This window comes from Podarcis liolepis (genome assembly GCF_965112155.1).
Source record: "Podarcis liolepis genome assembly, chromosome: 9".
NCBI classification, from domain to species: domain Eukaryota; kingdom Metazoa; phylum Chordata; class Lepidosauria; order Squamata; family Lacertidae; genus Podarcis; species Podarcis liolepis.
The window spans coordinates 940,806-961,366 of record NC_139564.1 but is presented as its reverse complement, the minus strand read 5'-3'; the positions used below and the strand labels follow the sequence as shown (position 1 = coordinate 961,366).

At 50.5% G+C, this 20,561-nt stretch overlaps 1 protein-coding gene across 2 annotated transcripts in view; it reads right to left on the bottom strand.

The window, feature by feature from the left end:
- SFXN5 (sideroflexin 5) overlaps positions 1–16,815 on the bottom strand; it is a 92,053-nt gene extending 75,238 nt beyond the window's left edge. For both annotated transcript variants that reach the window (XM_083458996.1, XM_083458997.1), the window contains exons 1-2: positions 16,711–16,815; positions 9,793–9,861 (exon numbers count right to left, since the gene is read on the bottom strand). In XM_083458996.1, coding sequence (XP_083315122.1) covers positions 9,793–9,861; positions 16,711–16,767 — 126 coding nt within the window. In that variant the 5' untranslated portion in view covers positions 16,768–16,815. The remainder of the gene's footprint in view (positions 1–9,792; positions 9,862–16,710) is intronic.
- Positions 16,816–20,561: the final 3,746 nt, after the last annotated feature.

Here is a 20,561-nt window from a genome sequence, read left to right as displayed (position 1 = left end):
AAATTCAGCTTTAGGTAGATTCCCGAAGGTCAGTATTTCTGAAATGCTTTAATTGATGGTCTAATTCTGTTTTATTTGAGTGGATGACAGCACCTCTTCCTCGGCAAACGTGTACTGTAATACTGTGTTTTGTTTACTAGATACCCAACTTTTGTACGTTAAGAGATTTTAAACAGCTGGCTTGGGCTGCAATCCTACACCTGGGGAGAGACTCATTGAACTAAGTGGGACTTCGTAGAAATTCATAGGATGCTCTGAAGTAGCCTTTCTCTTAATGAATTTAGGGACTACAAGTAACTGTGTAGTGTAGGACCTGTGAACCACCCTGAGACCTGCGGGTACAAGGCAGCATATAAATTCACTAAATTCCGTATTTTTTGCTCCATAAGACGCACCTGACCATAAGACGCACCTAGTTTTTAGAGGAGGAAAGGGGGAAAGCCCCGTTTTGGGGAGATCAGCTCACAGTTGTGCAGCTTCTTTTGCAAAGGGGAAAAGCTTCATTTTTGAGGATCAGCTCAAAGTTGTTGAGCTTACTTTGCAAAGGAAAAAAATCCTGTTTTTATGGGGTTCAACTAACAGTTCTGCAGCTTCTTTAGGAAAGGAAAGGGAGCAGTTTCTACAGTTTCCAGACAGATAATCTAATCAGCGAGTCACATATCACTGGGGAAACAAACAGCCTCCGTCTGCAGAACATTCAACCATGGAGGCCTGGGCAAGGGGACAGGGCCGGAAAGGGAGCCAGCGATCAACCACACATTCACTCCATAAGACGCACAGACATCTCCCCTTTTTAGGAGGAAAAAAGTGCGTCTTACGGAGCGAAAAATACAGTAAATAAAAGTAAGTGCGCCACTGGAGGGCCCCTGCGAAATAAGCACCTCCAGGGGCCCTGAGAAAGAGAAGGAGCCAGAGGCCAGCATCCAGGGGAGGCAAAGGGAACCCACTTGAGGCCATGATCCTACGAGGCCCACACGCAGCAGGCAAGAGGCTCCCCTGTGCAAACGGCATCAGACTTCTCCAGCACCTGCCGTGCTCAGGCCAGTGGTCCAGAGGGATTGTCTGAGAAGACCAAGCGAAGACACATCCTGTTCCCTTCTGATCTCGGCTGGCTCAGCCGCCACAGTCCCTGCTGTGCGTTAGCAGCAATCTGTCCAAGGAAATGTCACATGGACCAAATTAGCTTCGCAAAAATATCCGCTGATCTCCTCAGCTACCCCAACAGTGTTTCATTACAAGCAATTAAAGGCCTAATTTTAAGCCCTGCAGTCTCACACCTGCCAGGACGTGGGCACGGCTTCCGCCTGCGCCAGGGAACTTGGTCAGTTCGGAAAGTTGGAAGTTTTGCACTGCCAGGGCGACAAGGGGGAAAGAGGGCAGTTGCAGGTTCATTTATGCATCTGTCCGGGATTCCATAGCTGAGAGGGAGGGGAAGGAGGACTTAGCCCCCGGGAGAAGGTCGCAGGGGCAGCCAGACCAAGCCAGGAATCTGGTACCTCGAGTCCAGAATCCCCTCTGGCGGCACAACCCCAAACAGCTCCCGCACAGAGCTGCTCCTTGGGAGATATTTGGAATTAAATGTTGGTGTATGAAAGGGCATCTCCATCCAACTACCGTTGCACCGATCGCATGGTGGCTCTGAGATGGATGCTCTGGGTGAGATTCCTGCATTGCAGGGGGTTGGACTAAATAGGCCTTGGGGTTCTTCCCAACTCCACGATTCTCTGATTCTTTGAAATTGCACGCACAGCCCAATTCATCCAGATAAACACCCTGCTCAAAGCAATGCAGTGGGGATAGATGGCCTTCAGATCTGGGTCCAATCTGTCTGGTACATGGCCACTCCCCAAACCCTTCCATTTACTTAAGAAAAAACCCACCACGGGCCGCGAAAGAGAACAAATTTCAGTGAGATTTGCATCGCATTCTGATGCACATTTGCTCAAAAGTCCTGCCAAGCCAATGTGCAGAAAAGGCTGCCACATGAACAGCGCACTTTCCCTCGATGGAAACTGGTGCTGACTTTTTCAGGTATGGAATTGGTTTAATTGTTGTACATTTGTTGTTTTTAACAATTTGGTCCGTTTTCAAACTTGATTGCAAGTTCCAAGGGGAACTGCCCTGTGTCAGGTAAACTACAAAATAAATAAGCAAACAAATCCTTCGCTGGTGCTTCAGATTGGACCCAGCAGCCCTTCAAACCTCTTCACATCCCACTTACGACCTTGCAAAGGAGCCATTCGCCCACAGAAAGCCTAGTCAGCGCACAAGTATCTCTGGTCACCTGAGCTGAATCGTGACTCCAGGCTCACTTTGCATGCAGTCAAGCTTTGATGTCGTCCAGCCTGTGCTCCTTGTTTTTTGCTCTGCGTTTTCACCTGCCCTTCCCTGATTTCTCTCTCTGCACCAACGTGGCTACACAGAACTGCCAAATGAGCCACCCCACGAAGGGGGCTCTGGTCCCTGGAGGTCTTGTGCTGTAAGAAATGTGCTTGACCCCAAACAAGAGTCTCGTGGCCAGATCAGAAAACTGACAATGGCCAACGCTGTTGCTGCTGCAAGAATCTGCTTCATCAGAAGCCTGGCGTGACGTGAGACAGAGATGGGTTCCAGTCTGGAAACCCTTACACCATTGCCAACTGGTCTCCTGTGTGCCACAGGGCTCTTTGTGGTTTTTCCAGCCAGCACGACATCAGGGGTAGGGAACCGGTGGGGTGGGCCCCATGCATTGCTAGACTACATTTCCCATCCTTGCTTTGTTGTTGTTGTTGAGTCATTTAGTCGTGTTCGACTCTTCGTGACCCCCTGGACCAGAGCACACCAGGCACTCCTGTCTTCCACTGCCTCCTGCAGTTTGGTCAAACTCATGCTGGTAGCTTCCAGAACACTGTCCCACCATCTCGTCCTCTGTCGTCCCCTTCTCCTTGGGCCCTCCATCTTTCCCAACATCAGGGTCTTTTCCAGGGAGTCTTCTGTTCTCATGAGGTGGCCAAAGTCTTGGAGCCTCAGCTTCACGATCTGTCCTTCCAGTGAGCACTCGGGGCTGATTTCCTTCAGAATGGAGAGGTTGGATCTTCTTGCAGTCCATGGGACTCTCCAGAGTCTCCTCCAGCACCAGAATTCAAAAGCATCAATTCTTCGACGATCAGCCTTCTTTATGGTCCAGCTCTCACGTCCATACATCACTACATCCTTGCTTACTTACCATTGGCCATGCTGGCTGCTGGCCTGTTGGGATTTGGAGTCCAAGAACCCCTGCAGTCTCTCCATTCCCCCACCCTACATGGAAGAAGGAGAACTGCAATCTGCTTTCCACATGTCATGTGCAATGGAGACCACCAGCTATTTCTCCCTGGTTCCTGGCTTTCTTCTCCTGGCCATTATTTCCTTTACGAGCCCTCCAGAACGGGAACGCCTGCACAGCCACAGAGTACCAGGAGGGAGAAAGCAGCTGAGGGGGAATCCTCTGCTTCCAGCTCTGCAGTCGCTGCCGCCTCATTTCTTGGGCGAGGCACTTCTCCTTAATTTTTGTCAGTTTACTCACTGCAAAGTGCAATTATAACATAATGTAATACTTAGTGCCTACCTCACAGTGAGGATTAATTAATGTTTGAGCAGCACCTTGGAGATGTAAAGTGCTAGTTAAGTGCTAAAGCAGGCTCCCTAACGACACCGGCTCTTAAGTCACGTTAACACCAGGATGGGGGAAATGTCAAAGCAGCAGAAAGAAAGGAACGGCCCCTTTGTCTCGGCACGGGTGCAGTACAGGAAGAGAGGGAGGTGGATGGTCAACGTCCTGCCTCCCAGCTGCACGTGCCCCTGACCCTCCCACCCCCCTGAACCGCATGGGACACACAAGCCTCCCAAAAGCACACGGCAAGAATGCAGAAAAGCACCGAATTCTCCAGATCCTTCTTAGGAGGCAGAGTGGCCTACTCTTTCCCAATGGGAGGAAGCAATTCTGCAAGGGAGCTGTCTTGAAGGCAAACCCAAACCCCACTGCAGCACTCTTCTGCTGAAAGTAGGGTGGGCAAGGGCCTCTCGCTGCCTGGCCAGATGTCACCAGTTTGCAAAGAGTGCAAAGAAACCTAGGTGGCTGCCTTCTGGTGGGGTCAAATTGTTGCCCCATCTAGCTTAGCCATGCCACGTAAGAACATAAGGAGAGCCTGCTGGGTCAGGCCAACAGCATTCTGTCCTCAGAGGAACCAACCAGAGGCCTTTTCTGCAAAGCCCACAAGCAGGATTCGAGTGCCACTATTGTCTCTTCCCACCAACAGTGGCTCTCGGGCTGGGCTGGCACTTTAAGGTGTATAATGAAGGCAACTGCCGCGTTTCCTGGGGAGAGCGGTCCACAAGCAGGGAGCCACTGCAGAAAAGGCCCTGTTCTCGTGTTGCCACCCTCTGGACCTCTCACAGAAGAGTCTCTTGAAGATGGGCCTGAGAAAACGATCACGGGACCCAGGCAGGTTCATACGGAGAGAGGCAGTCCTTCAGTTATTGCAGTCCTGAGCCATGTAAGGCTTTATAGTTCAAAACCAGCACTTTGAATTGGACCCGGAACCTAACTGGCTGCCAGTGCAGTCGGACTGTAAGATGCTCAAGCCATCTTGCCCCAGGGAGCAACCTGGCTGCTCAATTCTGCCGTCCTCAGAGGCAGCCCTACGTATAAAACGTTGCCACACAAGGGGCTCACCCCAAAGGGATCCGTGTGGGGTTTGGAGCTGCATTTGCCTTGGCTGGGAGAGGGTCCCCTTTCCCCTGCTCCCGTTCACCTTCCTGGAGGCTCATGCAGTTCTCAGGCCAAGCCAAGGCGTCCCTGCTACAGCACGTCTCGCCTTCCGCGCACATCCCTGAAAATTGATTACAGATTTCACTGCAGCTTGTGTTTCATAAACGAAGCTATCATCGCCAGTATTAAACCCTCCGAACAGCAGTTTTCTCCGCTGCAGTTCCCTCAGGCGGGGGCCCAAAGAGGCTCGCAGGAACCCATCCTATCCATCTTAGCTGCCTGCTCTCAAATTAAGCCAATCAATTGTGGAAGAAGCACAAATAAAATCCCTGCCGGGGATGTTCTCAACCTGGCGCGCAGAGAATTGGACTCTAATACGCTCATAAAGTAAATGGTCAGTTCAGGAGCCAAATTGTCTGCGCAAGAAAAGGCTCTGGGGTGCTTGCTTCAAAGAGGCAGCTGTTCAGGCAGAAGAGGGGCAGAGAGAGCTGCAAAATACTGAATCTGAGCAGGAGGGCGACTTGCACGAGAGCCAGAGCGGGGTAGTGGTTAAGAGCATTGGGTGAGGACCAGGGTTCAAGCCCCACTCCAGCCCTGAAGCTCAGTTGGTGGCCTGGCTGGTGTCGCTCAGTCTAACCTTCACAGGCTGGTTAATATGTGGAGGGGACTCCTCAGAGAGCCAAACATTGAGAAAACTCTGTTAAGAAGTGTGTCCACAAATACTGAAACATTTCTCCCAAAGCTTGCCATAGAAGGAAGAAACCAGGGTGGGGAGAGAGACAGCTATTGTGAGCGGCAGGTCTAGCTTCTAATCGGGGGGATGATTTTGCCAGGGCAGTCACAGAGCTTGGAGGAAGGGATGTTGCAGTGACGTATCGCAGAATCATAGAAAGTTGGAAGGGACTCCATGGGTCATCTAGTCCAACCCCCTCAGCTAAAGCATTCAAGACAGATGGCCACCCAACCTCTGCTTAAAAGGCTCCAAGGAAGAATAGTCCATAACCCCCAAGGGAGGCAGTTTCACTGTTGAACAGCTGTCAGAAAGTTCTCCCTGATGTGGAGTCAGAATCTCCTTCCTTGTAGGTTCTGAGTCCCACCTTCCAGAGCAGGAGAAAACAAGTGTGTTCCTTCTTCCATGAGACAGCCCTCTAAGTATCCTCTCTCCTCTCGGTCTCCTCTTCTCCAGGCTAAGCGTACTCAGCCCCTTCAAGCGCTCCTCATAAGGCTTGCCTTTTGGACCCGTGGTTCTCTTGGCTGCTCTCCTCTGCACACATTCCTGCTTGTGGCACCCAGAACGGGACACGGGACTCCAGGCGTGGTCTGACCAAGGCAGAATAGACTAGCATGATGACTTCCCTTGATGGGGACGCTGGGTTTCTGTACCGCCTTGCTCTTGTCGGTTCTGCTAATTCTTCTTGTGGCTCTTCCCTGGAAAGCGCAGGCCACTCAGGTCATTCTGCCTCGGTGTCGCCTACCTACACAGCCATACCTGTCAAGTCAGCTTTGCACCTGGTTTCTGCAACATTTCATGCCAACTGAGCACAACACAGGCCTGAAGCTGCTTCTTTCATTCACCATAACTTCTTTGCCCTTGCCCGCATCCTTCTGAAATGTTGCAGGCCGCTTTCTTTCTTTCTTTCTTTCTTTCTTTCTTTCTTTCTAGTTTGCATTTCCTTTTGTTGCCCATAAAAGGGAGGGAAGCAAGTCCCTTGAAGTCCCATCCCCCCGCCCACTCTCCTTTTAAAGGCACCCAGCAAAAAAGGCACCTATTTGTCTGTAAATTGGCAGGTTTCTCACCCAGGAAGGCCTCTATGATTGTGCTATCTCCCAACATGAAGTGCACACTCCTAGTAAGAACTTTCGCTGGAGAAGATACAACGCAGTCCCTGGAGGCTCAGGGGGTTCGGAGTGGCCTTTTTCCTGCTCCAACTGGTTTGCCCACTTTTAGACAGAGATGCTTCCTTGCCCACTGTACTACTACTACTACTAATAATAATACTTTATTATTTATACCCCGCCCATCTGGCTGGGTTTCCCCAACCACTTTGGGCAGCTTCCAACTGAATATTAAAAACAATACAGCATCAAACATTAAAAACTTCCCTAAACAGGGCTGCTTTCAGATGTCTTCTAAAAGTCTAGTAGTTGTTCTTCTCTTTGACATCTGGTGGGAGGGCGTTCCACAGGGCAGTGCCACCACCGAGAAGGCCCTCTGCCTGGTTCCTGTAACTTGGCTTCTCGCAATGAGGAAACCGCCAGAAGGCCCTCAGAGCTGGACCTCAGTGTCCGGGCTGAATGATGGGGGTGGAGACGCTCCTTCAGGTATACTGGACTGAGGCCATTTAGGGCTTTAAAGGTCAGCACCAACACTTTGAATTGTGCTCGGAAACGTACATGATCTGGAAACTTCCTGACTGGAATACCGCAACACATTCCAAGTGGTGCTGCCCTTGAAGATGACTCAAAAACTTCCACCCTGTCCCAAATGCAGCAGACAGATGACTGGCGGGGCTTCCATTTAGAGCTCACGTCACCCCTGCTTTAAAGCAGCTGCCTGGGCTGCCTGCTTATACCCGAGACCAATTCATCCTGGAGAAGAGTGACTAGTGGGGTGCCACAGGGTTCTGTCTTGGGCCCAGTCTTATTCAACATCTTTATCAACGACTTAGATGATGGACTCAAGGGCATCCTGATCAAATTTGCGGATGACACCAAACTGGGAGGGGTGGCTAACACCCCAGAGGACAGGATCACACTTCAAAACGACCTTGACAGATTAGAGAACTGGGCAAAAGCAAACAAGATGAATTTTAACAGGGAGAAATGTAAAGTATTGCACTTGGGCAAAAAAAATGAGAGGCACAAATACAAGATGGGCGACACCTGGCTTGAGAGCAGTACATGTGAAAAGGATCTAGGAGTCTTGGTTGACCACAAACTTGACATGAGCCAACAGTGTGACGCGGCAGCTAAAAAAGCCAATGCAATTCTGGGCTGCATCAATAGGAGTATAGCATCTAGATCAAGGGAAGTAATAGTGCCACTGTATTCTGCTGTGGTCAGACTTCACCTGGAGTACTGTGTCCAGTTCTGGGCACCACAATTCAAGAAGGACACTGACAAACTGGAACGTGTCCAGAGGAGGGCAACCAAAATGGTCAAAGGCCTGGAAACGATGCCTTATGAGGAACGGCTAAGGGAGCTGGGCATGTTTAGCCTGGAGAAGAGGAGGTTAAGGGGTGATATGATAGCCATGTTCAAATATATAAAAGGATGTCACATAGAGGAGGGAGAAAGGTTGTTTTCTGCTGCTCCAGAGAAGCGGACACGGAGCAATGGATCCAAACTACAAGAAAGAAGATTCCACCTAAACATTAGGAAGAACTTCCTGACAGTAAGAGCTGTTCGACAGTGGAATTTGCTGCCAAGGAGTGTGGTGGAGTCTCCTTCTTTGGAGGTCTTTAAGCAGAGGCTTGACAACCATATGTCAGGAGTGCTCTGATGGTGTTTCCTGCTTGGCAGGGGGTTGGACTCGATGGCCCTTGTGGTCTCTTCCAACTCTATGATTCTATGATTCTAAGGTACTCATGTTGGTGTTCAAAGCCCTAAATGGCTCAGGCCCCAAATACCTGGAAGACCGCCTCCTTCCCTACAGACCCTCTCAGGTGCTTAGATCAGCATCTTTTGGTTGTTCCTCTGCCTTCAGAGGTTGGGGAGGGTGACCAGGGAGGAGAGGGCCTTCTCTGTGGTGGCCCCTGAACTGTGGGACTCCCTCCCCACAGAGGTGTCCCTGGTAGCTTCATTGCACAGCTTCCAAAGGATGCTGAATATGCATTTCTTCACCCTCTTCAATATATACTTGAGGTGTATATTTTTAGGACCCACGTTATTTTGGTGTATTTATGTCATATTGTTTTTTATATTGTGTAATATTGTGTCTCAGATGACGACAACACCTGAAGCCAGTCAGATCCTGCATCCACAGCAGTGACCAGAAGAGAAATGACCGCTGGGAGGAGCCCAGAGAGAAGAAACTGCAGCAGCCCAAGCGGTTGCCTTCCTCTGCCCCAGATGCAACAAAACATGTCTGTCCCATAGCAGTCTCTACAGCCACAGCAAGGGCTGCAACCTGCAATGGTTTGACCTCACTCCCAAAGACGGACTCCTCCATTGTCTCCCGAGACAGCTGGATGCCAACAATATTAATGTTGGGTTTCAATTGTTATAACCCGCCATGGGTCCTTAGGGTGAAGGGCAGGTAATAAAATGTAAGAACAACAAGAGCAACAAGAGTTACCATGTGGTGGAGTCGCTCCTGTTCAAGGTTCCAGACAACAATGGACTCTTCCAGGATTCACACACACACACACCCCGCTTGTTCCCCTTCCAGTCTGGTTTCTCCTCAAACAGCTGGCATAAGCGTGCCCAGTTCTTACTGGTACCCTTTTGGGGTTTCCCAGGTTTTTGTTTAGTTTGGTTTAGTTTAGTTTAGTTCTTCTGCACATCTTGAAGTGTCTCCCCACATACCTCCTGGCACCTGCACAGAGCTCCCTCCATGTCGATTCTGCAAGGCCAGGCATCAGAGCTCATAGTTAAAACATATGATTTCCTAGGAACATGGTAGCATCATGTTCCGTGCTTCAGAACATATTTGATTCTCTTGCTAATTATGCTGTTTTAAATGTGCATTTTATGTTTGAATTCCTACAGCAATGTTCTCCCTTGAAATGTTTAAGATTTATCTTTTATTAATTTTACTACGTTAAACGTGCATTCTATAGTTGATTTCCTTCGTAAAGTGTCATTTTGAAATCTTTAAGATAAAGTTTTAGTTTCTTGTTAAATACGTTGCTTTGAATGCATACCTTATATGTGACTTTCTTCAGTAACGTTTTGTGCTAGATTGTTTTATTTCATGTTTTAATGTGGGTTGTAAACTGCTTTGGGATTCTTTAAATTAAAAATATAAAGTAGTACAGAAATGAAATGAATCACCATCATCGTTTTGAAGACGAGGCCAGAGAACTACCCAGCAAACTCAGGCACGCACGCTCACACATTACCTTAGTGACAAAGAGGGTGCGGGGGTCAATGATGTCCAAGAAGTGTCTAAACCTTCCATAAAACGAAGTCTGCAAAGACAGAAAGGCACAGAGCTCAGACATGGCGGGAAACACAGGGCATTCTTAACCCCCTCTCTCACTGCTGGAAATGCAGGAAGGGGCAGCTGCTTCCCATTACTCCACGCTGAGGATAAGAACGTAAGAGCCTGCAGGATCAGGCCAAATGCCCATCCAGTCCAGCACCTTCTTCTCATCGTGGTTGAACACTTAGTTGCCTGTGGGAAAACAGCAAGTAGGATCTGAGTGCATGAGTCCTCTCCCCTCCTGTGGTCCCCAGAAACGGGGAGTCTGAAGCCTCGCTGCCTCTGAGCCATCGTGGTCAGAAGCCATCGATAGCCTTCCCTTCCATGATGACACCACTGGGAAAGCTGTCAGCATATGGCATGTCCCCAGGCAGGAGGGACAACGACATTCTGCCTTGGTCAGACCACACCTGGAGTCCAGTGTCCAGTTCTGGACACCACAATTTAGGAAGGATGTTGACAAGCGGGGTGGTGTGCAGAGGAGGGCAACCAAGATGGTCAAGCCTGATGAGGAGCGCTTGAAGGAGCTGGGTATGTTTGGGCTCGAAAAGAGGAGACTGAGAGGAGATATGATGATGATGATGATGATGATGATGATGATGATGATAATAATAATAATAATAATAATAATAATAATAATAATAATAATTTATTATTTGTACCCTGCCCATCTGACTGGGTTTCCCCAGCCACTCTGGGCAGCTTCCAACAAAGATTAAAAATACATTAAAATGTCACACATTAAAAACTTCCCTGAACAGGGCTGCCTTCAGATGTCTTCTAAATGTCAGGTAGTTGTTTATCTCTTTGACATCTGATGGGAGGGCGTTCCACAGGGCGGGCGCCACTACCGAGAAGGCCCTCTGCCTGGTTCCCTGTAGCTTTGCTTCTCGCAATGAGGGAACTGCCAGAAGGCCCTCAGTGCTGGACCTCAGCGTCTGGGCAAAACGATATGAGAGCCATCTTCAAATAACTCAAGGGCTACCCCATGGAAAAGGGAGAAAGCTTGTTTTCTGCTGCTCTGGAAGCTGGGACCCAAACCAACAGATTCAAGTTACAAGAAAGGAAATTCCGACTAAACATTAGGAAGAACTTTCTGAGGGCAAGAGCTATTGGACAGTGGAACAGACTCCCTCAGAAGGTGGTGGACTCTCCTTCCTTGGAGGTTTTTCAGCAGAGGCTGAAAGGCCACTTGTCAGGGGTTATTTACCTGTGATTCCTGCATTACAGGGGACTGGACTAGATGACTCTTGGGGTCCCCTCCAACGCCCCAATTCTATGATTCTGAGGCAGGATGCTCCTACTAGCTGCCAGGCACTGGGAAGAGCACAAAAGTGGTACAGCCCTCACCCACCCAACCCCAAACAAGCACCACAGCCCCCCTCTGCGTGAGCCACTTGGGAGTGTTCTGACTCCGGGGTTCCTGCACGTCTCTTCACACAAAGAACCGCAGTGACATTCGTTCCCTCCCACGCCCAGACCAAGCATGGAGAGTTTAGTGGGAAAACTCTGTTAAATCAAGCAGCTGAAAAAAACAACAACCACCATTATAATTGGTGTGGAACACCTCCGGCTTCTCTCCCCCTCACACGAACAGCTTTGGCTCGCTTACAAACAACAAAACTAATTTTAAAAAATCTTTTTATAAAATAAATTAGTTTTGAGCAGAGACGCAGCAGAAGACAAAACAGTGCCTGATGCCTGTCAGGATGAAGCCGACTCTGATGGCTGGTCCAGCTCCCCGTCCTACGCAGCATGGAGGCTGCGCCTGCCACCTGTGCCCTTCGCCCCCAAGCCCACCCTTGCCATCCCAGCCCCGGCCCAAAAGGAAAGGCACTCCTCACACTTTGCAGGCTGCCCATGGGTGCGTTTCACTCGGCCGTTTCGTGAGATCCCTCTGATCAGGAAATGACCCAAAGTAGCTGGCATCCCCAGCTGGCACCAAAGGCCTGGGCATGGCCCAAGGGCAGGGGGAGACCCCTGGATTTCACCCCCAGACTCAGCCACAGGCTCAGAGGGTGGGAAAGCCAGTCCCACACGGCCTGTGGAGGGTCTCCTGATCGATGCGTCACAAAGGAGTCCCTCCCGTTTCATGTCCTGCTTTGAGAATGAGCGAAATAAGCAAGGCTGGCTCCACCTTGAGCCTTGCCTGGCCACAGCCATGCCCCCAGCCTGTCTCAATGGGAAAGGGGAGAGGCAGGGCTCGCCCCACCACGCTTTGCCCAAAGGCCTGCTCCAGCAGCCGCCTTCTGCCCATGAGCTCTTTCTGTGCCAGCTGGTCTTGGTAAGGACTGTTATTTAATAACTGACAAGTAAGTTTGCTTTCCCTCCTTGTCCTTCTCCCTTGCGGGCCATGACTAATTTGCCAAGTCTCTCTAGCGCAGCATAAGCACTCTTGAATCTCAACCAGAAGAGTCTTCAAAGCACAGCATTGGGTGCTAAATCTGCCCAAGGTGGTTCTCCGTCCACAACGGACCTCCTGACCCTAACCAGTGGGCTTTTTGCAAGTACAGTGGTACCTCGGGTTACAGACACTTCAGGTTACAGACGCTTCAGGTTACAGACTCTGCTAACCCAGAAATAGTACCTCGGGTTAAGAACTTTGCTTCAGGATGAGAACAAAAATCGTGGTGCGGCGGCAGCGGGAGGCCCCATTAGCTGAAGTGGTACCTCAGGTTAAGAACAGTTTCAGGTTAAGAACAGACCTCCGGAACGAATTAAGTTATTAAGCCGAGGTACCAGTGTATTCAAGCCCGGAGGCAGGGCAATGCAGTGCACAAGCCGGTCACCATAGTTTTCTGCACATTTCCCCCCTCACCAAAGGTCTGTCTGTCACCTTTTCAGGGATATCTGCAAGGGCCTGGTGGGGCAGGAAAACCTCTTAAACTTTGCTGCTCCTGGGCAGTCTAACCAAAGCTAAGTGGCTTTGATCAGGTATGCTTCTAATCTGCATCAAGGGCTTTGCATTTCATATTGCAGTGTGTTGTTTCTGGGGCACAATGGAGCTCCCAGGAGCAGGGAAGCCCAACTGTGCCTTCCCAAAGATTTCACCTCCGCGTAGATTTCCCAACAGCTGCACGGCTGCTTCTCCTGGGCGCTGCCTCCTTTCGCTTCTCAAGTACCAGCTTCCGCAGGCAAGGAAGTAGGTTTCCTCGCCCCAAGAGGCCAAATATCCTTGTTTTTGGAGATGGCGGTGAGAGCGGAATCGAAGCAGAAGCTCTGCGCTGCCAGGGCTGCTTGGGATCTCAGCAGGCGCTCAGGTGGATGCCGACAGGGGTAAGAAAAACCCTTTCCACTTGTGCATTTGTTGCCCAGAGAAGAAGCCGCTTCCACGAAATGGCAGTCACAGGACAGGGTATGTCTCTTACAATTCGACTGGGAGGGTGAGTCCTTCCAGGACTTGCTTTAGGGATGCAATTGTACTATTGATTCCATGCTGTTCACTACCATGATATTTCTTCCTAAAGTTGGCAGCATGGAGCATTTTGCAAATAGTAATAAAGACCCCACACCTGCCAGGAATGTGAGAGCTGGTGAAGGACAGGGGTGGCCTGACTCCAGCCTCACGCTCTGCCTGTGCTTCGTTCTAGAATCCTCATGGGTCCCAAACACAATAGGAGGTCCCAGATCAAGAATGGACACTTGGCTCTTTACACACTGAAGGAATAACTAACCAGCACCCAGAGATTCTGATATGAGAAGCACCTTGCAGGATCAGGCCAAGGCTGCCCCCTTGCAAAAATCCAAGGAACCAGCGAGTCCTAGGCGAATCTGCCAGAAATGGGCCAGTGGTCTCCAGCAGCACCACGCCCTGGCGTAATGGGTCCGTGTGCCTGGCTGTTAATCAGAAGGCTGGTGGTTTGAGCCCACTCAGGGACAGCTGTGGGCAAGATTCCTGCACTCTGGGGGGTTGGACTAGATGACCCCCCCAGGTCCCTTCCAAGTCTACAATTCTATCTATGAGCCCTGTTGAGCCTGTATCTCACCCCCTGCCCTAGGTGGTCATAGGCAGGCCCATAATTCTCCCAGTTCCACCTCATACAAGGATAACAACACTGACCTAACTTTTAATTTAAGGATTATTGCAATGATGTACATGGTGCGTTATGCACACACTCAGAACGCACTACACCCACGGGAAGGGCTAGTGTTCTTCCCTGCACCAGAACCCCTGAGGTTAATGGAACTGGGACCAGCGCACTGGACTTGGGCTCACAGCCCTAAGAGGCAGGAAGAAGCCAAGACTTAACTGACCCTCCCGGAGTGCAGAAGAGGGCTAACCTCTCTTCCAAGAAATAAGCAACTTGCAGCCTTTCCACAGCAGCAGGAACACTAAGGGAGCTTGCCAGTACAGTAAAACCTCAGCGATGCTACAACGTCCTCTCCCCACCTTATTTATCAGAAGGAGGGTCAGTGTTGCCCAGGCATAGGCAAACTCAGCCCTCCAGATGTTTTGGGACTACAATTCCCATCATCCCTGACCAATGATCCTGTTAGCTAGGGCTCATGGGAGTTGTAGTCCCAAAACATCTGGAGGGCCAAGTTTGCCTATACCTGGTGTTGCCCAATGACCAGAGAGCTGAACACAGAGGCATCTGCATTGCCCCCAGACTAGGAAGTTGGGCAAGCAGTGAGTCTCATGTTCAGTTCCCCATCTGTAAAATGGGAATAATGATGACCTATGTCACGAGGCTCTTGTGATTCTTTTTTTAATAAAAAAATCTATACTTGGCACATTATAAATCTTCTTGGATCATGTTAAATAAGTTGTAAGGATAAATGGCATTCAATTATCCCTTGCACTTCTCTCAAATATGAACTTTCTCCAGTTAAATCTATGATATCTAAGAGCCACATCCGAGCACGTTTTGTCTAATCCAACCCACCACCTCCCACGGGATTTGCTCTCCGTCCTGCTTCCACCTATTCAGAAATCCAAAACCTGGAAGTGAAAATCCTTCACAGCCACGGCTGGTGGCTGGTCTACATGCGAGGAAGGCTTTCAGCTGCCCTCCAGAAAAGTCGGGCAAAGGACCAAAAGAAGCCCAGACCAAAAGAAGCCCGTGTGACGAAATGAGGGTTGTCTAAAGGAAACTCACTAGGTCCTTCCAGACATTTCAAGGTCAGGAGGAAATGCCACGGTGTTTTGAGCGATCCACTTATTGCATTGGGACTTTGACCCTACAGGGCATATACTAACTGAACGTTAGGCACAGTTTGCCGGAAATGTCTCCTAAAAAACCCTCCTTGCTGGGAATAAGGCAATGGCCAGAGCAGAGGAGGCAGCATGAAGACTCAGATGCTGAACCCCAATTCTGCAGCTCCTAAAACGGAACAGGACTCGGCAAAAATCTGTGTATTACGAAGAACCACAGGGGGGATTGTTCAAAGTGCTCTGGGTGCAGTTATGGGCCTGCATCCCAGGGTCGCTCCCTGCCCCCCACCTGGAAAATACTAAATAATGAGAGAGAAATTAGAAATTCACCAGCAGCAGAATGCAATCTCTGCCTTGAAGGCACCCCTTAACCCTTTGCTGCCCTGCACTGATTTGACAGGGGCAGGCTGGGATCTTTTGCAAGGTTGCAGATGATGTTGGGGTACGACTCTCCCAAATAAACTGCATGCAAACCCACGTCCTTCTGCAACCTTGCAAAGCATTCGGGGGGGCCTACGGTTTGAACACCTGCTTGGGGCTGCTTCATGGGCACATCAAATGCCTCCGTGCCATTTTGGTTGACTAAATAAAAGCATTGTCCTATACGGATGTATAAACGATGCCACTAAAGGGACTGCCAAGGTTTCTCAGCTACCCTTTGACGGAAGATAGAGGGGTGGGCAGGAGATCCATGCTCTCTACCTGCTACAGTAAGCGCTGCCTTTTTCTTCCCCAAGTACCTTAGAATCATAGAATCTTAAGAGTTGGAAGGGACCCTGGGGGTCATCCAGCCCAACCCCCTGCTATGCAGGAATCTCAGCTCAAGCATCCCTGACAGACGGCCGCCCAACCTCCAAGGAGGGAGAGACCACCACCTTTTCAGGGAGTCCATTCCACTGTCTTCCCATCAGGAAGTTATTCCTAATGTTTAGGCAAAATCCCCTTTCTTGAAATAAAAATAAATTTAAAAATGTCTAGTAGCACCTTATAGACCAACTAAGCTTGTTCTGGTACAAGCTTCCGTGTGCAGGCCCACTTCTTCAGAGACTGCTGATCTCCTTTCTTGGATAAGGATGGGTAAGGCAACAGCGCTGGCAGCAAAGTTTCAACTGCGAGGGTTGCAGAGAGTGGAAAGTGGCCTGGGAGCAACGGAACAGCACCCCCCCTCCGCGAGCCCCCGGCCGGATCTGACCAAGTCCGGGCTCGAGGCCCCCATTTCCAACACGGGCTCCAGAGACGCCTCTGGCCGCTCACAAGCTGCCTTCCCCTAGAGAAACACTGCCCCCTCCACTTCCCTGTCGCAGGATGAGACCCGCTTAATGCCAGAGAGCCCCCACCCCCCGCTCCCAGCGACGGGGTCCGCCCTTCGGCGTCGCACCTTGTGGCGGGGAGTCCCGCCGGCCGCCGCTCTTCTCCCCAGGCGAGAGCCCAGCAGAAGCCCCGCCTCCGAGCCAGGCGAGCGCCAATCAGCGGGCGGCGTTCGGAGCCAGCAAAAAAGGGCGGGAATTCAAGCGGGCGAGTGGCGTGGCCGAGGCCCAATCAGCGCCGGCGTTGAGCCGCCGAGGGGCGGGGCTTGCTGAGGCAGGCGCTTCTTCACCGGCGACCCCCCCCCCTCAGAGACACCCCCCCTCCCCGCTCCCCTCCCTCGGCCCTTCGCGACGCGGCGGCGGCGGCGCCCACCTGCTCGAAGCGAGGCCTCCCCAGCTGGAAGGGCGGGAAGCCCGCGCTCTCCGCCATCCCCTCACGGCGCCACGGGCAGCCAGCGAGTCTCCTGCGCCGCCTGGCCCCGCCCCCTCCGCCAGCACCGCCTCCCATTGGACGAGGCCCACCGCAGCTCCCGCAAGGCACGCTGGGGCATGTAGTCCTTCGCCGCCCAGAGGGGAAAGCGGCCTCGCGGCGCGGGAGGAGCATGACGGGAAATGTAGTCCCGCCTGCCGACGTCGCTCCGCCCCGGGCTGCGCGAAAGGAATGGTGGGAAATGTAGTTTCAAGTTAGGAACCCGGGCATCGCGCAGCTGGCCGGGCGAGGAAGAGGAGGCAGCGGGTGGCCATGGGGCTGCATCAGCCGGAGGAGGAGGGAGGCCGGGCTGCCTGGCGGAATGGGGGGCCTGGAGTGGGAAGGGACCCCCAGAGGTCATCCAGCCCAACCCCCTGCAATGGCAGCTCCAGCATCCCTGGCCAGCAGCCACTGCTTGGAAACCTCCCCAAATCTCTTTTCTGATGAGAGCAGCTTTTGCATCTCATTTGGAAACCAAGGCCCCAGAGTCTGGAGGAAGAATGGGGAGGCACACAATGCCAGGTGCCGGAAGTCCAGTGTGAAGTTTCCACAGTCTGTGTTGATTTGAAAATTCCTTCCAGTAGCACCTTAAAGACCAACTAAGTTAGTTCTTGGTATGAGCTTTCATGTGCATGCACACTTCTTCAGGCACACGAAAGCTCATACCAAGAACTAACTTAGTTGGTCTTTAAGGTGCTACTGGAAGGAATTTTTTTATTTTGACTATGGCAGACCAACACGGCTACCTATCTGTAACTGTGTTGATTTGGGGAGCCATGCCATCAGCTGGTGTTGGTCCACTGTGCTTCATTAAGTCCAGGGTCAACGCAGCCGTCTACCAGGAGATTTTGGAGCACTTCATGCTTCCTTCCGCAGACGAGCTTTATGGGGATGCTGACTTCATTTTCCAGAAGGACTTTGGCACCTGCCCACACTGCCAAAAGTACCAAAACCTGGTTCAATGCCCATGGGATTACTGCGCTTGATTGGCCAGCAAACCCATCTGACCTGAACCCCATAGAGAATCTATGGGGCACTGCCAAGAGAAAGGTGAGAGACATGAGACCGAGCAATGCAGAAGAGCTGAAGGCTGCTATTGAAGCATCCTGGTCTTCCATAACACCTCAGCAGTGCCACAGGCTGATAGCATCCATGCCACGCCACATGGATTTCCCCCACTGCTTGGAAACCTCTGAGGAGGAAGGAGAGCCCACCCTCCGGAATGTGGAATGGTCTCTAAATTGGAAGGTTCATTACTGGTCCACAAGATGTGTATTTCTTTAAGGGCCAGAGCAAATAATGTGACCTAGTTTTACAGCTGTGAAGCAGGTGCTGATAAGGTGTGGTAATTAAGCTGTTGGGTATAGTATATAAAGAGCAGCACCTAGCTCTCTCAGTACCCTGGTGGTTGGGCCATGCTTATTATAATTAATGTAAAAGGAGTTTTTGTTATTGTTGTTGCTGTTTAGTCGTTTAGTCGTGTCCAACTCTTCATGACCCCCTGGACCAGAGCACGCCAGGCCCTCCTGTCTTCCACTGCCTCCCACAGTTTGGTCAAACTCATGCTGGTAGCTTCGAGAACACTGTCCCACCATCTCGTCCTCTGTCGCCCCCTTCTCCTTGTGCCCTCCATCTTTCCCAACATCAGGGTCTTTTCCAGGGAGTCTTCTCTTCTCATGAGGTGGCCAAAGTCTTGGAGCCTCAGCTTCAGGATCTGTCCTTCCAGTGAGCACTCAGGGCTGATTTCCTTCAGAATGGAGAGGTTGGATCTTCTTGCAGTCCATGGGACTCTCAAGAGTCTCCTCCAGCACCATAATTCAAAAGCATCCATTCTTCGGCCATCAGCCTTCTTGATGGTCCAGCTCTCACTTCCATACATCACTACAGGGAAAACCAGAGCTTGAACTATACAGACCTTTGTTGGCAAGGTTTTGTTATTAAAACCTAGCTAAAGTTATTTTGCGTTCCTTGTAATGTGTGGTCTCCCCAGCACGCCTTCTGCAGTGCAACTAACCTGCAAATAGCCAACACGGAATAGCGGAAAACACACTCCCTCCATCTTCGGTGCACCCCATCCTCTTTATTTATTTATTTATTTAATCATCTTTTTATATGGTTTTCAAACAAAAGAGAAATAAAAAAATAATATCTACATCCAAAAGCGGTACAAAAGGAGCCACAGGAGCAGCAAGAATCCCAATTGCTGAAAACTGAAAGAAAAAAAAAATTCTGCCAACGAAAAAGGAATGGCAAGATAAATGAACTTTTCCACGATATTCTAATTTTTCGAGTTTCACCTGTACTTGTGGTTTTTAGGATGGGGGGCATTTCGAGTTTTGATGTCCCCACTTGAAGGCTGCCGCTGCCCTTCTTCTCAGCCACCAACCCTTGCAGAAAAGGGCTGGAGAGAGAGAAAAACGGGAGGAAAGGAGGAGCCTCTGAGAAAGTCAGAAAAAGGGATTATTCCCTTTGGGGGGGGGGCAGCAACAGGAGGGGAGAGAACCGTGTGCTCAGATCCTGCTTCTGGGCTTCCTATAATGGGCCTCTTGGTGGAGTACAGGGTCAGGTTCAAGGTGCTGGTCTTGACCATTAAAGCCCTTTGTGGCTTAGGGCCCTCGTATTTACGGGACAGCCTCTCCTGGTCTGCCCCGCAGAGGAGCTTCAGGTCTACAGTGGTGCCTCGCAAGACGAAATTAATTCGTTCCGCGAGTTTTTTCGTCTTGCGAATTTTTCGTCTTGCGAAGCACGGTGTCGGAAAAGTTTTGGAAAAGCTTCAAAAATCACCAAAAACCTCAAAAAAGGCTACCACTCGAAGTCAAGTCGCAACTATATTAACGGTGTTAAGAAAAAGGAAACAAACTTGCAAGACGTTTTCATCTTGCGAAGCAAGCCCATAGGGAAATTCGTCTTGCGAAGCAGCTCAAAAACCGCAAAACCCTTTCGTCTAGTGAGTTTTTCGTCTTGCGAGGCATTCGTCTTGCGGGGCACCACTGTATTAATAACCATAGTTTAGAGGTCCCGGGCCCTAAGGAAGTCAGACTATCCTCCACCAGGGCCAGGGCCTTCTCAGTGATGGCTCCAACCTGGTGGAATGCTGTGTCCCATGAGACCAGGGCCCTGCAGGATTTAACCTCCTTCTGCAGGGCCTGTAAGACAGAACTATTTCGCCTGGCTTTCAATTTGAACTTAGCCTGATCTTTTATTCCCCTTCTCTTCCCTCCCCCTCGCCTTTTATGAAGATCACCCGCTCTGAGACCCCACAGCTATTTCTCCCCTGACCTCCTCGCTGGCCCAAGTAGGACCAATTCAGCCAGCTAGCCCTGGAGATTATCTAATTGATTTTTGAATTTTATTGTTATTCATGTTTTTATACTGTATTTTATGTTGCTTTTATAATTAAGTGTTTTAAATTTGTTGTTAGCTGCCCTGAGCCCGGTTTTTGAACCACGAAGGGCAGGGTATAAATAAATTATTATTATTATTATTATTATTATTATTATTATTATTATTATTATTGGTGGCCACTGTGAGCCCAGGAGGCTGGGCAAAGTGGGCATTGGCCTTATCCAAAAGGCTCACCCCAAGGTCTTCTGTGGGTGCTTGCGGGTGCCTTGCCAGAGGAGCAGCTCTTTGCAGAGAGGGCAGCAGGGCCAGCCTGCCAGTCTTGGGTGGGAAGGGGCACTGTGCCCCCCCAAAAAAGCCAAGCCCTCTGGAAAGCCCATGTTGGGAGGTGGGTGCTAACACTGTCGGCGGGC